General features: G+C 35.2%; 1 protein-coding gene across 5 annotated transcripts in view; it reads left to right on the forward strand.

Annotated features, from left to right (window-relative positions):
* Positions 1 to 16,742, forward strand: part of STAT4 (signal transducer and activator of transcription 4) — a 128,515-nt gene that overhangs the window by 65,573 nt on the left and 46,200 nt on the right. For all 5 annotated transcript variants that reach the window (XM_058440117.1, XM_058440112.1, XM_058440113.1 and 2 more), the window contains one exon: positions 16,349 to 16,447. In XM_058440117.1, the coding sequence (XP_058296100.1) occupies positions 16,349 to 16,447 (99 nt within the window). The remainder of the gene's footprint in view (positions 1 to 16,348; positions 16,448 to 16,742) is intronic.

Here is a 16,742-nt window from a genome sequence, read left to right on the forward strand (position 1 = left end):
CTATATCTTACATTAGTGTGATGTACTTGTTACAATTTTTTATTATGACAATATCATATTATTGTTAACTAAAGTCCCATAATTTACATTAGGGCTCACTCTATGTTCTATGTGTTTTATCAAATGTGTAATATCATGTATCCAGCATCATAGTATTATACGGAATAGTTTCATTGCCCTAGAAATCCCCTGTGCTCCACCTATTCATCCTCCACTCCCTCTCTTTCTTCTAACTCCTGGCAACCACTGACTTTTTTACTGTCTCCGTAGTTTGACTTTTCCATAATGTCATATAGTTGGAATCATACAATATGTAGCCTTTTCACGTTGGCTGCTTTTACTTGGTAATATGCATCTAAATTTCATCCATATCTTTTCCTGACTTGATAGCTCATTTCTTGTTGGTGCTGAATAATATTCTATCATCTAGATGCACTGCAGTGTATCTATTCACCTATTTGAGGATATCTTGGTTGCTTCAAATTTCAGCAATTATAAATGAAGCTGCTGTAAACATCCCTGTGCAGGTTTTCATGTGGAAATGAGTTTTCAACTCCTTTAGATAAATACCAAGGGGTGTAATTGCTGGATCATATTACAAGAATATGTTTAGTTTTATAACAAATTGCCAAACTGTTTTTGAAAATGGCTGTATTATTTTTCACTCCCATGAGCAACAAATGAAAGTTCCTGTGGCTCCACATCCTCATCAACATTTGGTGTGATCAGTGTTCTGGATTTTGATTGTTCTGTCAGATGCATTGCAGTATCTCATTGTTATTTTAGTATGTATTTCCCTGACCACATATGATGTGGAGGATCTTTTCATATGCCTATTTTTCATCTATATATCTTCTTTGGTGAGATGTCTATTATGGTATTTGGCCCATTTTTAAATTGAGTTTGTTTTCTTGTTTTTTAAAAATATTTTAGATAATAATTCATTATCAGATATGTTTTTTGCAAATATTCTCTCCTAGCCTGTGACTTTCATTTTCATTTCTTAACAGTGTCTTTCACAGAGCAGCAATTTTTCCGCTAATCAATCTGTTGTTTCATGAATTTTGCCTTTAGTGTTGTATCTAAAAAGTCATCACTAAATCCGAGGTCATCTAGATTATTTTCTGTGTTATCTTCTAAGACGTTTATAGTTTTGCATTTTACATTTAAGTCTGTGGTTCACTTTGAGTTAATTTCACTTATTTTTTGTGGGAGGTGAAAGGTCAATGTCTAGATTCACTTTTTGCATATCCAGCTGAATATCCAGCTATTCCAGCACCACTTATTGAAAAGACTACCTTTGTTCTGTTGTGTTGCATTTGCCCCTTTGTCAAAAGTCAGTTAAGTACATTTACGTGGATCCATTTCAGAACTGTCTATTCTGTTCTATTGATCTATCTGTCCATTCTTTTACCTGTACCACACTGTCACTGTCTTGATTACTACAGGTTTATAGTAAGTCCCAAAGTTGAGTAGAGTCACTTCAACTTTTGTTTTCTCTTTCAATATCATTGCTATCTGGCTCTTTAGCCTCTCCATATAAACTTTAAAATTAGTTTGTCATTATCCACAAAACAACTTGCTAGGATTTTGAGTGGAATCTGTAGATAATTTTATTGAATCTATAGATAAGTGGGGAATAACTGACATCTTGACAATACAGTCTTTATTCTGCTTATTTCTGTTAAAGTGAATATGAAATATCTTTTATTTAGTTCTTTGATTTCTTTCATTAGTCTTATCATTTTCCTTACATATCTTATACATACATTCTTAGATTTATACCTAAGTATTTCATTTTTTGTGCTAATATAAGTAGCATTGTACTTTCAATTTCAAATTCCAATGATTTGTTCCTGTTCAATAGGAAAGAATTGATTTTTGTGTGTTAATGTTACAGTCTATAACCTTACTCTAATGGCTTATTAGTTCCAGGAGGCTTTTTTTGTTGTTGTTCTTTGGGATTTTCTATATAGACAGTCACTGCGTCTATGGACACACGTGGACAATTCACCTGTGAACAAAGAAAATTTTATTACATCCTTCCCTATTTGTATACCATTTATTTCCTTTTCTTACCTTATTGTATTAAGCTACTACTTGCAATATGATGCTGAATAAGAGTGGTGAGTTCAGCCTACCTTGCCTTGTTCTTTGTCTTAGCAGAAAAGCACCTAGTTTCTGACCATTAAGTATATTACCTATAGATTTTTTGGTAGATTTTTTTCAATCAAGTTGAGAAATTTCACTATTCCTAGTATACTCAGAGTTTTTATCATGAAAGTCAATTGCTTTTTAAAACCTATTAGACTAGCCATTCTATTTTAATCAGCTTTAAGACAACTAGTTCAGCTCTTCTTCAATTTAGTGGGTTTGTTTTTTTCACCGTAGACATATAGCCTTTTTTTTTTTTTTTTTTTTTTTGAGACGGAGTCTTGCTCTGTCGCCCAGGCTGGAGTGCAGTGGCGCGATCTCGGCTCACTGCAAACTCTGCCTCCCGGGTTCACGCCATTCTCCTGCCTCAGCCTCTCCGAGTAGCTGGGACTACAGGCGCCCGCCACCACGCCCAGCTAATTTTTTGTATTTTTAGTAGAGACGGGGTTTCACCGTGGTCTCAATCTCCTGACCTCGTGATCTGCCCGCCTCGGCCTCCCAAAGTGCTGGGATTACAAGCGTGAGCCACCACGCCCAGCCTGACATATAGCCTTTTTTTTAAATTTTTTATTATACTTTAGGTTTTAGGGTACATGTGCACAATGTGCAGGTTTGTTACATATGTATCCATGTGCCATGTTGATTTCCTGCACCCATTAGCTCGTCATTTAGCATTAGGTATATCTCCTAATGCTGTCCCCGCCCCCCCCACCCCCCACCCCACAACAGTACCCGGAATGTGATGTTCCCCTTCCTGTGTCCATGAGTTCTCATTGTTCAATTCCCACCTATGAGTGAGAACATGCGGTGTTTGGTTTTTTGTCCTTGCGATAGTTTACTGAGAATGATGTTTTCCAGTTTCATCCATGTCCCTACAAAGGACACGAACTCATCATTTTTTATGGCTGCATAGTATTCCATGGTGTATATGTGCCACATTTTCTTAATCCAGTCTGTTGTTGTTGGACATTTGGGTTGGTTCCAAGTCTTTGCTATTGTGAATAGTGCCGCAATAAACATACGTGTGCATGTGTCTTTATAGCAGCATGATTTATAGTCCTTTGGGTATATACCCAGTAATGGGATGGCTGGGTCAAATGGTATTTCTAGTTCGAGATCCCTGAGGAATCTCCACACTGACTTCCACAATGGTTGAACTAGTTTACAGTCCCACCAACAGTGTAAAAGTGTTCCTATTTCTCCACATCCTCTCCAGCACCTGTTGTTTCCTGATTTTTTAATGATGGCCATTCTAACTGGTGTGAGATGGTATCTCACTGTGGTTTTGATTTGCATTTCTCTGATGGCCAGTGATGATGAGCATTTCTTCATGTGTTTTCTGGCTGCATAAATGTCTTCTTTTGAGAAGTGTCTGTTCATGTCCTTTGCCCACTTTTTGATGGGGTTGTTTGTTTTTTTCTTGTAAATTTGTTTGAGTTCATTGTAGATTCTGGATATTAGCCCTTTGTCAGATGAGTAGGTTGCAAAAATTTTCTCCCATTCTGTAGGTTGCCTGTTCACTCTGATGGTAGTTTCTTTTGCTGTGCAGAAGCTCTTTAGTTTAATGAGATCCCATTTGTCGATTTTGGCTTTTGTTGCCATTGCTTTTGGTGTTTTAGACATGAAGTCCTTGCCCACGCCTATGGCCTGAATGGTATTGCCTAGGTTTTCTTGTAGGATTTTAATGGTTTTAGGTCTAACATTTAAGTCTTTAATCCATCTTGAATTAATTTTTGTATAAGGTGTAAGGAAGGGATCCAGTTTCAGCTTTCTACATATGGCTAGCCAGTTTTCCCAGCACCATTTATTAAATAGGGAATCCTTTCCCCATTTCTTGTTTTTGTCAGGTTTGTCAAAGATCAAATAGTTGTAGATATGCGGCATCATTTCTGAGGGCTCTGTTCTGTTCCATTGATCTATATCTCTGTTGTGGTACCAGTACCATGCTGTTTTGGTTACTGTAGCCTTGTAGTATAGTTTAAAGTCAGGTAGCGTGATGCCTCCAGCTTTGTTCTTTTGGCTTAGGATTGACTTGGCAATGCGGGCTCTTTTTTGGTTCCATATGAACTTTAAAGTAGTTTTTTCCAATTCTGTGAAGAAAGTCATTGGTAGCTTGATGGGGATGGCATTGAATCTATAAATTACTTTGGGCAGTATGGCCATTTTCACCATATTGATTCTTCCAACCCATGAGCATGGAATGTTCTTCCATTTGTTTGTATCCTCTTTGATTTCATTGAGCAGTGGTTTGTAGTTCTCCTTGAAGAGGTCCTTCACATCCCTTGTAAGTTGGATTCCTAGGTATTTTATTCTCTTTGAAGCAATTGTGAATGGGAGTTCACTCATGATTTGGCTCTCTGTTTGTCTGTGATTGGTGTACAAGAATGTTTGTGATTTTTGTACATTGATTTTGTATCCTGAGACTTTGCTGAAGTTGCTAATCAGCTTAAGGAGATTTTGGGCTGAGACAATGGGATTTTCTAGATATACAATCATGTCATCTGCAAACAGGGACAGTTTGACTTCCTCTTTTCCTAATTGAATACCCTTTATTTCCTTCTCCTGCCTGATTGATTCTGTTGAGAAAGGATTGAGTAGAAGCCATTAAGAAAAATTACATACTCAGAATAAAGAGAAGGAAATAATAAGAAGCTGAACTGAGACTGTTCTGTGTTATAGAAACTGGCCAGTGATGGTGTTGTTATTTTTTACATAGAAAAAAAGGCATACAAATTTATTTAGCATGTATACAAGAGACACTAAGAATGAAGACCCAATTCCCAAGGAGTTATAGAAATGTATATATACCATCCTGAGACCACAAGAAAGAATACAGACTCAGAGCGCGGCCACAACTAGGTAAATCAGGTTTAGTGGCAAGACTGGCTGAAAAAGGAAGAAGCTTGGCTAGCAAAGGTGGCCTTGTTATGTAAATGAAGCCTCCCTCAGAGTAGATGGTAAATGTTTCATTTCAGATTTTTAAAGGCCTCAGACTCTTACTCTGTCCTGGATGGGGTAGTGGGATGGACAGGGGAGGGAGCATGGTTGCGTTAATGGAGATTCTCTACAGATGCAAATTTTTCCCACAAAAGAGCTTTGCAAGGCCACTTCTGTTAGCTGCCGAGCTGCAACCATTTTAAAACACATCAAAGAAATATATTTGGGAGTGAAATATTTTAATTTCCTTCAGTCCCCACTTTGAAACTTGAAACAGTTTCACGCATTAAAAGGCAAGCTGATAGCTTTGGAGAGATTTAGGTCTAGAGGTTGTTAAATGGAGACAGACAATGGAGTGAAAGACAAATTGGGATAAATAGAAAAGAGCAAATTTAAATATATTGTCTCATATCTTCTTTAATCAGTATATTAGTCCTGAGAAGAGGTCAATTCAGTTAAACAGTTGTGTCACATTCCAGGAGGCAGCATTGCAGACGGGTTAGGCTTCTATATTATGTAGACAATCGGATCCCTAATAAGAGGCATTTCTATAGAAACATAAGAAAAACAAAGGTTAATGTCAAGAGCAATCAGTCTCTATACCAGTTTTCTAGAGTCTCTGAGGCATCTTCAGATTGCCACTGCAATCCAGATGCTTCTGGATTGTAGTTCAAACCAGATGTTCAAGTGAACTTTCTGAGAAGTCCAAACATGAGCAGGCAGATACAAAGGTTGTTAAAATAACAGTTGCTGTTATTTTCTCCTGAGGTTTAAATTGCCTAGCTTCAGTTTGAAAAGCTTTAAGAAAAGCAGTTTTAATTTCTAGCAATTTCAAGTTAGAAACATGGGAGAAAAAAATTGAAAATATTAGTTTTGGAGATACATAGCCAGGAGAAAAATTCAGAACTCAATCTAAATTGTAGCAAATATTAAAAACTGAAAAAGAATAGACAAGGCTAGAATCTGATAACAAGTGTACTATAGTTTCTTTTGGAACATAATTTTTCTCTTTCCAACCCCCCAATTTTACTAAAGACAACATCATAGCAGGAATAATTTATTTGCACAGTAAGTTTTAGTTTAATTATACTTGGTCTGATTATTTGTATAAAATGCATTGATAATAATTATTTGCTATACAGGCTCTTTTTAAAATTAGCTTTGCTGGAACTTTTATTTAAAAATAAGGACTCTCAAATTAGACCTTTTAAAAGCCTCAAGCCCAGCCAAGGATTTATCTATGCCTGCAGATAGTTGTATGAATTGGGTGAATTCCTCTATTCTTAAGGTCCTGTGAGGTTCCTGGGCCTGTCAGAAAGTGACAAACTTTACTTATCACAGGTCAAGAACCCTGTGAAGGACAAGATAGAAGACCAGTTTTTCCAAAGGGCTTTTATGGGCTCTGTACATCAATCCCAATTCCTCAAAGCCATCTGTTCATATCTGAAAATATCGTTGCAACCAAAGACTTGGTAAAATAGCCAGTGTCTTCAGTGTGTCCTCTTACAGAAGAAAAGAGACTATTATTGAACTTATGAAAATAACTATTGCCATAAATTAAGAATACTCACAAATAGTTTCCAAATTCTGGAGAAAGAATATGTTTCAAATTTTGCTCACAAGAATATACTTTACTCAGTTGTTAAAAGCTGTAAATAGTTCAAACGAAAAAAAGGTTTTCTTGACTTTGAAAAACAAAAAAAGAATCAGTAATGTTTGAAACAAAAAAAGTAATAAAATTATTTAAATTTTCTATTAGTTCAGTCCATGCAATTAATTTCTGTTCTGCTTGATGCTGGGTCAGCAATTCTCATGAACACATCAGCTCTCCCTGAGAGTCCTGGAAGTTTTCTCTCTATTGCAATGGCACAGTCTCCAAAGTTATCAGAAACCTGCATTAAAGAGCACCTGTCAGAATCCTGAGATGACTTTGAACCAATTTTGAAAGGATCAACGTAAAACAATTGTTTGTGGATGACAAAAGTCTTAGAACATCCATAGTTAAAAACACAGTTGCCAAGGAAATTTGGTTATTTCTGTGGCTTTCAACAATTTTACATAATAATTATAATTACTACCGATAACATAGACATATCAGAATCATAAGAATCTTATACAATTTAGAACACATACTAATAACACATTAATATAAATATAACCCAAAGGAAGTTAAACACCATTTTATATTTGGGAGTGTTTCCTATATGACTTTAACATATCAAGTAAGATCGATATGTCTCTCTTGGACTTCTGAAAAGTTAGTTTAGGACAAAAGACTGAATTTAGAATTTGATTTTGAATTGTCAAATATGAAAGGTTTTAAATACCTCATATCACAAATAGGATCACAAGTCACTATAAAATAAGTCATTTATTTAGCCAAAATGATAATTCAAAGATTTCAAAAGAGCAGAAACCTTTATTCTTTGGCAGAGAGGAGACTCACTTTCCCAAACAATAAAATCTAATAAAGATAGCACGAGGCCAACAAAATCTTTCTCTCTCCCATTTTTTTTTGTAGTTTACTCAAAAGATAAAAATATTTTACTATTTTTTAATATTACACAAAAATCTTGTTCGAGAGAAAAACTACTTTTTTTACCTTTGTATAGTATATTATTAATGCTAAAGCTATTTTTAATAAAACCTTATCAATAAATAAACCTTAATCAGTTGAGCTGTAAGGTAAGATTTTCATAAACTTTTTATATTTTTATAATTTTTTATTAAAGAGTAGATCAATGCTCCAAGAAAATCCTGTGATTCTAACACAAAGGCCTAGATTCTGCAGATAGTTGTATGCTTTTTATTTTAATGTTTAATTTATAGAAAAACTAAAAAAGTCCATTTAAATTTTAGCTAACTTGCTCACATATAGAATTTTTTTATAAGATTAGTTTTTCTCAAACCTTTTACACTTGTTTAAACCTTCAGTTTTCTCCTTTTTTTAACTTAAAACAATCCTTAAACACTTTTTAACTAGAGAAAATTAATTTTCCCTTATTAAAACCACCTTCCCATGCCTTCTTGTAACTTTATGAAAAATACATTTTACCTTTTTTTATGTACTTTGTATTTAGTAGTTTTAATTATATTAATTGTAATGTTAATTCTTAATAACTCATTTTTAGTGAAAAACTTAGGAGGTAAGTAATTTTAATTACATACCAGGTGCAGAGCCCAGATCAAAGAACCATGCCTAGAACTAGGCTTCATCATATCCTAATGGCTCAACTCTAAAAACATAAGTTTATAGACAGGTTAAGCAAGTGTCAGAAACAAAGTTCTATTTTTTTTTTTTTTTTTTTTTAGATGGAGTCTTGCTCCGTCACCCAGGCTGGAGTGCAATGGCATAATCTCGGCTCACTGCAACCTCTGCCTCCTGGGTTCAAGCAAGTCTCTTGCCTCAGCCTCCTAAGTAGCTGGGATTACAGTCACGCACCACCATGCCCAGCTAATTTTTGTATTTTTAGTAGAGACAAGGTTTCACCTTGTTGGTCAGGCTGGTCTCGAACTCCTGACCTCATGATCTGCCTGCCTCAGCCTCCCAAAGTGCTGGAATTACAGGCGTGAGCCACCACACCTAGCCACAAAGTTCCATATCTTAAAACACCTATCAAAGACGGACTAATTTAGGCCAAAAGTCTAAATTCTGAAGACATTGCTATTTTATTTTAGCAATAATTTTAAAACTGTCTTTTTTTCATCAAAGATTACTGAAATCATGTGAACTTGAAAGGCATTTGGGCTTATTTACTTAATTTATGAGAAAGTCAGTTTGATACCCACACAGGCCGGTGTGTTTGACATTGGTGAGGAATAAGGATAAAAATGATTCAACAGCAGTATTTGTGATGCAAAGGGAGAGAGAGCTAGTTGGCAACCAAAAGTATACAGTAGGTTGCACATTTCTAATTCAAAAATTTGAATGAAAATATTTTACTCTGTAAATGGAGACAAATGCTTCATATCCCAGAGATACCACAAAGAATAAATATCTACATTTGAGAGAAGTATGGTTGTAGGTAGTTAAAAAAATTAGAAGTCAAAAAGTTCTTGAATTGGGGTTAGGAGAAGAGCTGGTACAGCAGATGTGGGGCTGTCCTGTTCACATCTTCTTGGCCTTATCATTTTAGTTTAGTCAAGTAGAAATCCAACTGCCAGTGTCCCATCTTTTTTCATCTCTAATGATAGATGACAAGAGCTGATGTGAAAATACTCCAGTTCCCAAAGTCCTTGAGTAGATAACTCTGTCACATATTCTGTACCAACTTCAAGGGTTCTCAGCCCATCTTAGCAAATGGCTAACAGCACACCCTTACTGGCTCCCTTCTCTTCCTCGTCTCACTTGCCCACTCCCATAACAGTGTTTTGTGGGACCAACTCCCACTTAAACGACTTGCACTGGAATCCTTGTCTCAAGGTCAGTTTCTGAAGAAACCCAAGCTAGGACAGTTGTTGGTTATGTGTTTCCTCAGAATCCTATATTCCCTTTGGTCACTAATGCCTCCTGTTTCAGGCCCTCTAAAAAATGTTCCCTTTATTTGACCTAGGACCTATCATTCTCATCCTGCAGTTGCCAGGTCACTACAGTCAGAGAACATCATCTGATAAATCCTTCACAGTACAGAGGAAATTTGTTAAATGTGGTATTAACTCTCCAAATGTGTTTACATTTTTAAGAGGACCATTGGGAAAAGAACTCAGAGGAGTGAATTCCTAATTCTGAAGTTTCAGGCTCCGTGTCGCCTGTATGAAGAAGATTATTTTGAACAGGCCTTCTCACATCCATTACTTCTGACTCTGGAACTTCTTGGACCATTTGGAAGAAAAAGAGCAGATGAACTAGTTACTCTTTAATGACAAGTCAAATTTGGAAATTAGGTAGAAAGGCAATGGAAGGGGAATTTGAAGGAAAGCCAAGAAATTTAGCATAAAGTAGCAAAAAGAATAAATAGCACGTTCATAGATTCTATGACACTGTTCTCCATATTTTAACATCTTTAAAATCTCTGAAATAGAATGCATATTATAATCAATAACACTTCTTAATTGCTGTTGCCATGTGGCAATCACAACATCGTTGTCATTGCCTGTGATGTGAAACTGGGTCAAAGCTATCATGTTGTTGTCACTTCAGTTGAATTATGTGCACTGTTGGTGCAACATATGTTGATCTTAATTGCTGTTTAAAATGTCATCAATATATAACACTATAATTTAGGATTGAAACAAATAGTTATTATGTATGCAGAATGGGACGGGAACAAATCAGCAGGGTACAAAATTGATATTTGTGAAGCAACCATTTGTCACTAGATAGATGACCCTAAATTCCAAGATTTCTTGGAAAGCACCAATAAAATGCTTTATAGGATGTAAGAAAGGAAGATGCTCACAAGTAGACAAAGTTGTATTATATTTTGTTACTGAAATTCATGCAAAAAAGATTGCCTGTCATACACAAAGCAACAGTGACAAGAGAAATTGCCAAATTCCTCATAATAGATGAAAGAAATCTCAGCACAATAAGACCCTGGAGTGAATGATTCATGCATTGCACAGTATTAAGATGTACAACATCAATTTATCAGAAACATCCTGCTGACTGAACAGAGTACACTTAACTTCCAGCATGATGCAAGTGAGGAAAAATGATAATATGTGTTTAATTAAAGAGGTAATGCTAGGGATGAGGGAGTGGTTTTCCTTGGCAAGACTTCAAATCATACTGCCAATACAAATGGAACTTTAAGGAGTCCAAAATTATGAATTTGGGGTATCAAAAGCAGCATATCAGTATGATCTTATGTCTGACTGCTGATTGCTGAAGTCACCACCATATTTAATTTGTGTAACTGTAAAACAATGTCTAAGAATAAGAACTTTATGTGGGCAAAAGATATGAACAGACACTTCCTCAAAAGAAGACATTTATGCAGCCAACAAACATGAAAAAATGCTCATCATCACTGGTCATTAGAGAGATGCAAATCAAAACCACAATAAGATACCATCTCACACCAGTTAGAATGACAATCATTAAAAAGTCAGGAAACAACAGATGCTGGAGACGATGTGGAGAAATAGGAACACTTTTACACTGTTGGTTGGAGTGTAAATTAGTTCAACCATTGTGGAAGACAGTGTGACAATTCCTCAAGGATCTAGAACCAGAAATACCACTTGACCCAGCAATCCCATTACTGGGTATATACCCAAAGGATTATAAATCATTCTACTATAAAGACACATGCACACATATGTTTATTGTGGCACTGTTCACAATAGCAAAGATTTGGAACCAACCCAAATGCCCATCAATGATAGACTTGATAAAGAAAATGTGGCACATATACACCATGGAATACTATGCAGCCATAAAAATAGGATGAGTTCATGTCCTTTGCAGGGACAGGGATGAAGCTGGAAACCATCATTCTCAGCAAACTAACACAAGAACAGAAAACCAAACACCACATGTTCTCACTCATAAGTGGGAATTGAACAGTGAGAATATATGGACACAGGTAGGGGAACATCACACACCAGGGCCTGTCGGGATGGGGGGCTAGGGAAGGGATAGCATTAGGAGAAATACCTAATATAGATGACAGGTTGATGAGTGCAGCAAACCATCATGGCACATGTATACCTATGTAACAAACCTGCACACGTATCCCAGAACTTAAAGTATAATAAAAAAAAATTTTTTTAAGAACTTTTTCAAAGGTATTATTAAGAGTGAACCACAATAGTGGATGGATAATGACTGTGGTGACAGAAGACTGATTAGAAGTCTTCTGGAATAGACATCTGAGAATCTACCATATATTCTGGTTCTCAATGATTCCATGGACATCTGCCTGAAAAGTTAAATAAGAATCTCATCTATTAGTGATGTGGTTGTTAATCATGATGGTATGACTAGACTATTACAACTCTTTAATGTTTCAGTCAACAAACCATTTAACCATATATAGAAAAAATATGAGTCCTGGTTCTTGTCTGAAACCTTCTACTTAGAAATTTTGGAGAGATCAAGAAAGTGCCAGCATCAAAACTTACAAAATGAAGACAGTAATTGTGCACACTCTACAGAAGTATGCATCGCTGTCATTCTTGATGGCCCAGAAGACATTATTTTATGGAAAAATATGGGTGCCAATAAATCTAAGTTTAAAAGAGATTCAGAAAAATTGAACTCTAAAGTGAAGTAGTTTTAGGAAGACATTAGCCAATTTATTACACATATACTTCCCCTTTAATATATGTACACAATACTAATATATTAGTAAATATATATCTATGTTGAAATAAATCAAGAGTTTTACCAATAAAGATAAAATAAAATTGTAAGTGATAAAAAGCATTGTGTTATACTTTGTATTTTTGTTTCAAGGCAAAAAGCATTACTAGAGATAAAGGTCAGTGCATGGTAATAAAAGATTTCGTTGACCACTAATATATAAAAGTCCAAATGTGTATGACAGTAGCACAAGAAGAAAAATTCACAGAGTAGATTTTAAATTACATTTTTCAATGACTGCAAAAATCTATCAGGCAAAGAAAAATCAGCAAGGATGCAGAAAGTTGAACAAAACAATTAACAAACATGGTTTAATAAACCTGTATGAAGCATTTGTACCCAACAACTGCAAAATACATATTCTTTACAAGCTCACATGAAACATTTACAAGATATTAATATGCTGGGTCATAAAACAAGTCTCAACAAATTTAAAGTGATTGAAGTCATTCAGAGCATGTATTCTGATTAAAATTAAATTATTCTAAAAATCTGTAAAAAAAGAGATAAATAGAAAATCCCTATGTATAGAAATTAACAAATACATTTTTAAATAAGTCACCTTAGGACAAAGATGAAATCTTGATGGAAGTTAGAAGATTGAAAAGGAGGAAAATTCTATCAATATCCGCATGATATATGATTTGTGTATGCATAAAATTCAAAAGAATCTACAGATATAATTTTAGAATTAATAAGAGATGTTACAAAAGCACTAGAATCAGAGTTTAGCAAGGTTGCTGGATTCAAAATCAATATACAAAATTAATTATATTTCTATATAACAGCAAAAACAATGAGGAAAAAGATATTCTAGTATCAAAATATACCATCTACATAGAAATAAACCTAGTGAAACATGTATAAGATTATAATGTTTAATAGAGAAACATTAAAGAAGACATAAATAAATAGATTGGAACACAAGTATAAAGATGCCAAATCTCCCTAAATTTTACCTAAAGATTTAGTGTCATTCAAATTCTCAACCAGGGTGTGCGTGTGTGTTTGTGTGTGTATGACTTGACAAGTTGATCCTAAAATGTATATAGAAATACAAAGAAGACCTATTCTACTTGACATCAAGACTTACGATAAAGCTGTAGTAAAAAACACAAAAAGATTATCTATTGATGAAGCAGAGATAAAACCATAAGATGGAATGGAGTCCAGAAACAAGCCCACCCACAAAGGAACACTTGATTTATGACAGAGCTGGCCCAGCAGAGCAGTGGTAAAAGAATAAGATGTTCAGTAAATGTTATTGGAATTTGGTAGACATATGGAAAAAAATGAAATAAAACTCTCATTATTAACAAGCTCCAAGTTAATTACAATCAGTGGTGCAAAACCACAAAGAAAAATCTCCATGTCTGCAGCTTACAGAAAGATTTCTTAAATCATAAGAAGCATAAAGTTTAATAAATGATTTATTAAAATTTAAAACCTCTTCATTGACACTAGAAGATAGGAAAAAGATAAACCACAGAGTAGAAGGTATTTGCAATAAATTTGCTTGAGAAACTGATACACTACAGAAAATGAGCAGTTTCTCTTTCTCTGGCATGCTTCTTCCTTCCTCCCACTAACACACATTTAAGGGTTTGTTTTGTTGTTATTTTGAGGTTCACGTACTTAGTAACTGCTGAAAGGTGAATATGAGTATGTCTTTGATACTTAGGAAAATAGAAGTGCTCATTTGTTACTGAATCTATAATGATCAATTTTCCATAAGATGTTTTTGTTCATACATTTAAGTGAGGGACTTAGGAAAAATGCAAAAGGAAAGTGAAAAGATATCCTGGATGAAAACAGCGGTGATTCCTGGCTCTTAACAAAGAAGAAAAAGTGAGTAATTTAACCTTACAAAGTATGGGGGAAACTGAATCTGAAAAGGAAGGTAGAAGAAGTTCAAGTAAGAAAGGAAAATGAAAAAAGTGTACAACACAACTGAGAAATGTTGAAAGGTAGTATCTGAATGATTGGCATAGAACTATTCCTGCAACAGTGAGAAAAACAGACAAATAATGGTAATTCTTGGGTTCTTAGAGGAACTCTAAGAACTAAAAAGGATCCTAATCTTGGATGGCAAGAGTTTTCAAGTTTACATGAATAACAGGCCTTCCAAATTAGCCCTAGGAGAAGCCCTTTATTTTTAACAATAGAATAATATTAAAATAAATAGAGAAAAATGAGAAAACATAGCTTTTCTTGGAGAGTTGAATATAGGATACATGAAAAAATAATACATGGGAAAATTAACATCAGGAACAAATTCTAACTAGAGAGAATCTGAAATTGTCGTCATGCAGCAATGAAAAAATGGTATCCCCGCTTCATGAATGGGATCATTTTTATTTCTTTACCTTCTGAGTTTCAGTAAATTTATTTTTGTTTTTTTCATTTGGAGACTTCTGATTTAAAGAGAAAAAAGAAAAAGAGTTTGGAAGACTAAAATATGTAAGAGCAGGAATTCAGATAGTTGGTGTTTACTCTTGTTTTACAAATAGAAGTGGTAATTAACATACATCATTTAATAAAACATAGAAACGGTAATTAACAGACGTCATTTAATAAAATTGTGGCAGCAGTCAAAGTCAAAAAATGTTTACAACCAATAACCTTATTTTTTCTCTAGAAAAATCTTCTAGTTTATATCTGTATAGTCTATTTTTGATTGCTAATTTTCCACTTCGTGGATTTTTGTTTTATTTTTTCTGCTGCTAACCTTTTGGTCATTTCATATATATTAGCACCAGCTTCAGGGAGGAGGGCTGAGGGAAACTAAATAAATGCATTTTTCTATTGTGCTTCCTGTTAATCCTGCCCTGGAAAAAGTCCAGTAACAAAGAAATTTAATACTATTGACTAAAATGATGCTGTTGTTCAGATTAGTTCTATACACTAAGGTTAGAAAACTCTGGCACCTACAGAGGCCTTGCAGGTAAGGTCAGTGAGTGCTTGGGACACTCACTGGTGAGCACTATGGCAACCCTGGGTAGTACATACTTTCTCCAAAGGGATTCCAGTATTTTAATTTGCACAAAGTAACTGATGGCTGAATTAGGCCCACAGGCTGCCAGTTTACAGTATCTGCATCATTAACCTTGGTAATAAAAGATGTATATGCTTAGATGTCATAAAAATATAGTTTCTGAAACAACGTATGATATAGTTTCACTCTAGTATACTAATGTAGTTATGAGCTAGTTGACACAAACAGTACCAAATAAGGACAGAAACAAATGCTTTAAGCAAACCATGACACACAGTTAACAAGTGAAAAATTGAGACCACCTCGTTCATGATAATTTATAGGAAAGTAACTTTTATGTAAAACCTGCCCGAACTTTGGGAGGCTGAGGCAGATGGATCATCTGGGTTCGGGAGTTCGAGACCAGCCTGACCAACATGGAGAAACCCTGTCTCTGCTAAAAATACAAAATTAGCTGGGCATGGTGGTGCATCCCTGTAGTCCCAGCCACTAGGGAGCCTGAGGCAGGAGAATCACTTGAACCTGGGAGGTGGAGGTTGTGGTGAGCCGAGATTCTACCACTGCGCTCCAGCCTGGGCAACAGGCTGAAACTCTGTCTCAAAAAAAACCAAAAAAACAAAAAAACAAACCAAAAAAAACTGCCCAAAACTTAAAGTAAACTGACCCTCCTAAGTGTGTGTTCAGGATCTTTCCTAAGAAGGTGCTCAAGAACCATTTTTCATTGTCAAAAGTTATTTTTTAGGACAAAGAGATAAATATGCTCTCTTTAGGAGTCTATGTTTACGGTATGAGTTTCTGTAACTTTCTAATGGAACAGACTATTGGAACAAATCCCAAATAATTTCACATATTTAATGGGAGATTGTTGTTGTTTTTCAAGAGGTGATATTTTCTTATGATACATATATTTAAGCTTTATGTTAGTTATTTTTGCTCATTTTTTTTTTTTTCAGGGAAAATTTCATGGAAATCCAATGCATGTAGCTGTGGTTATTTCAAACTGTTTAAGGGAAGAGAGGAGAATATTGGCTGCAGCCAACATGCCTGTCCAGGTAATATTTTCTGACCTTGTGATCTTGTTATCACCTTGAACTCAATTTTTCTGAAACAGAAATTCTTATCTTTGGTAGGGTACAGTGGCTCACACCTGTAATCCTAACACTTTGGGTAGGCCAAGGTGGGAGGATCATTTGAAGCCAAGAGTTTGAGACCAGCCTGGCCAATGCAGCAAGACCCTGTCTCCAAAAAAATAAATAAATAAAAATTAGCTGGGTATGGTGGCACATGCCTATAGTCCTAGCTCTGTGGAGGCTGAGATAGAAGGATCACTTGAGCCCAGCAGTTCAA

The sequence above is a fragment of the Hylobates moloch genome, unplaced genomic scaffold, assembly GCF_009828535.3.
Source record: "Hylobates moloch isolate HMO894 unplaced genomic scaffold, HMol_V3 SCAFFOLD_1, whole genome shotgun sequence".
Classification (NCBI taxonomy): domain Eukaryota; kingdom Metazoa; phylum Chordata; class Mammalia; order Primates; family Hylobatidae; genus Hylobates; species Hylobates moloch.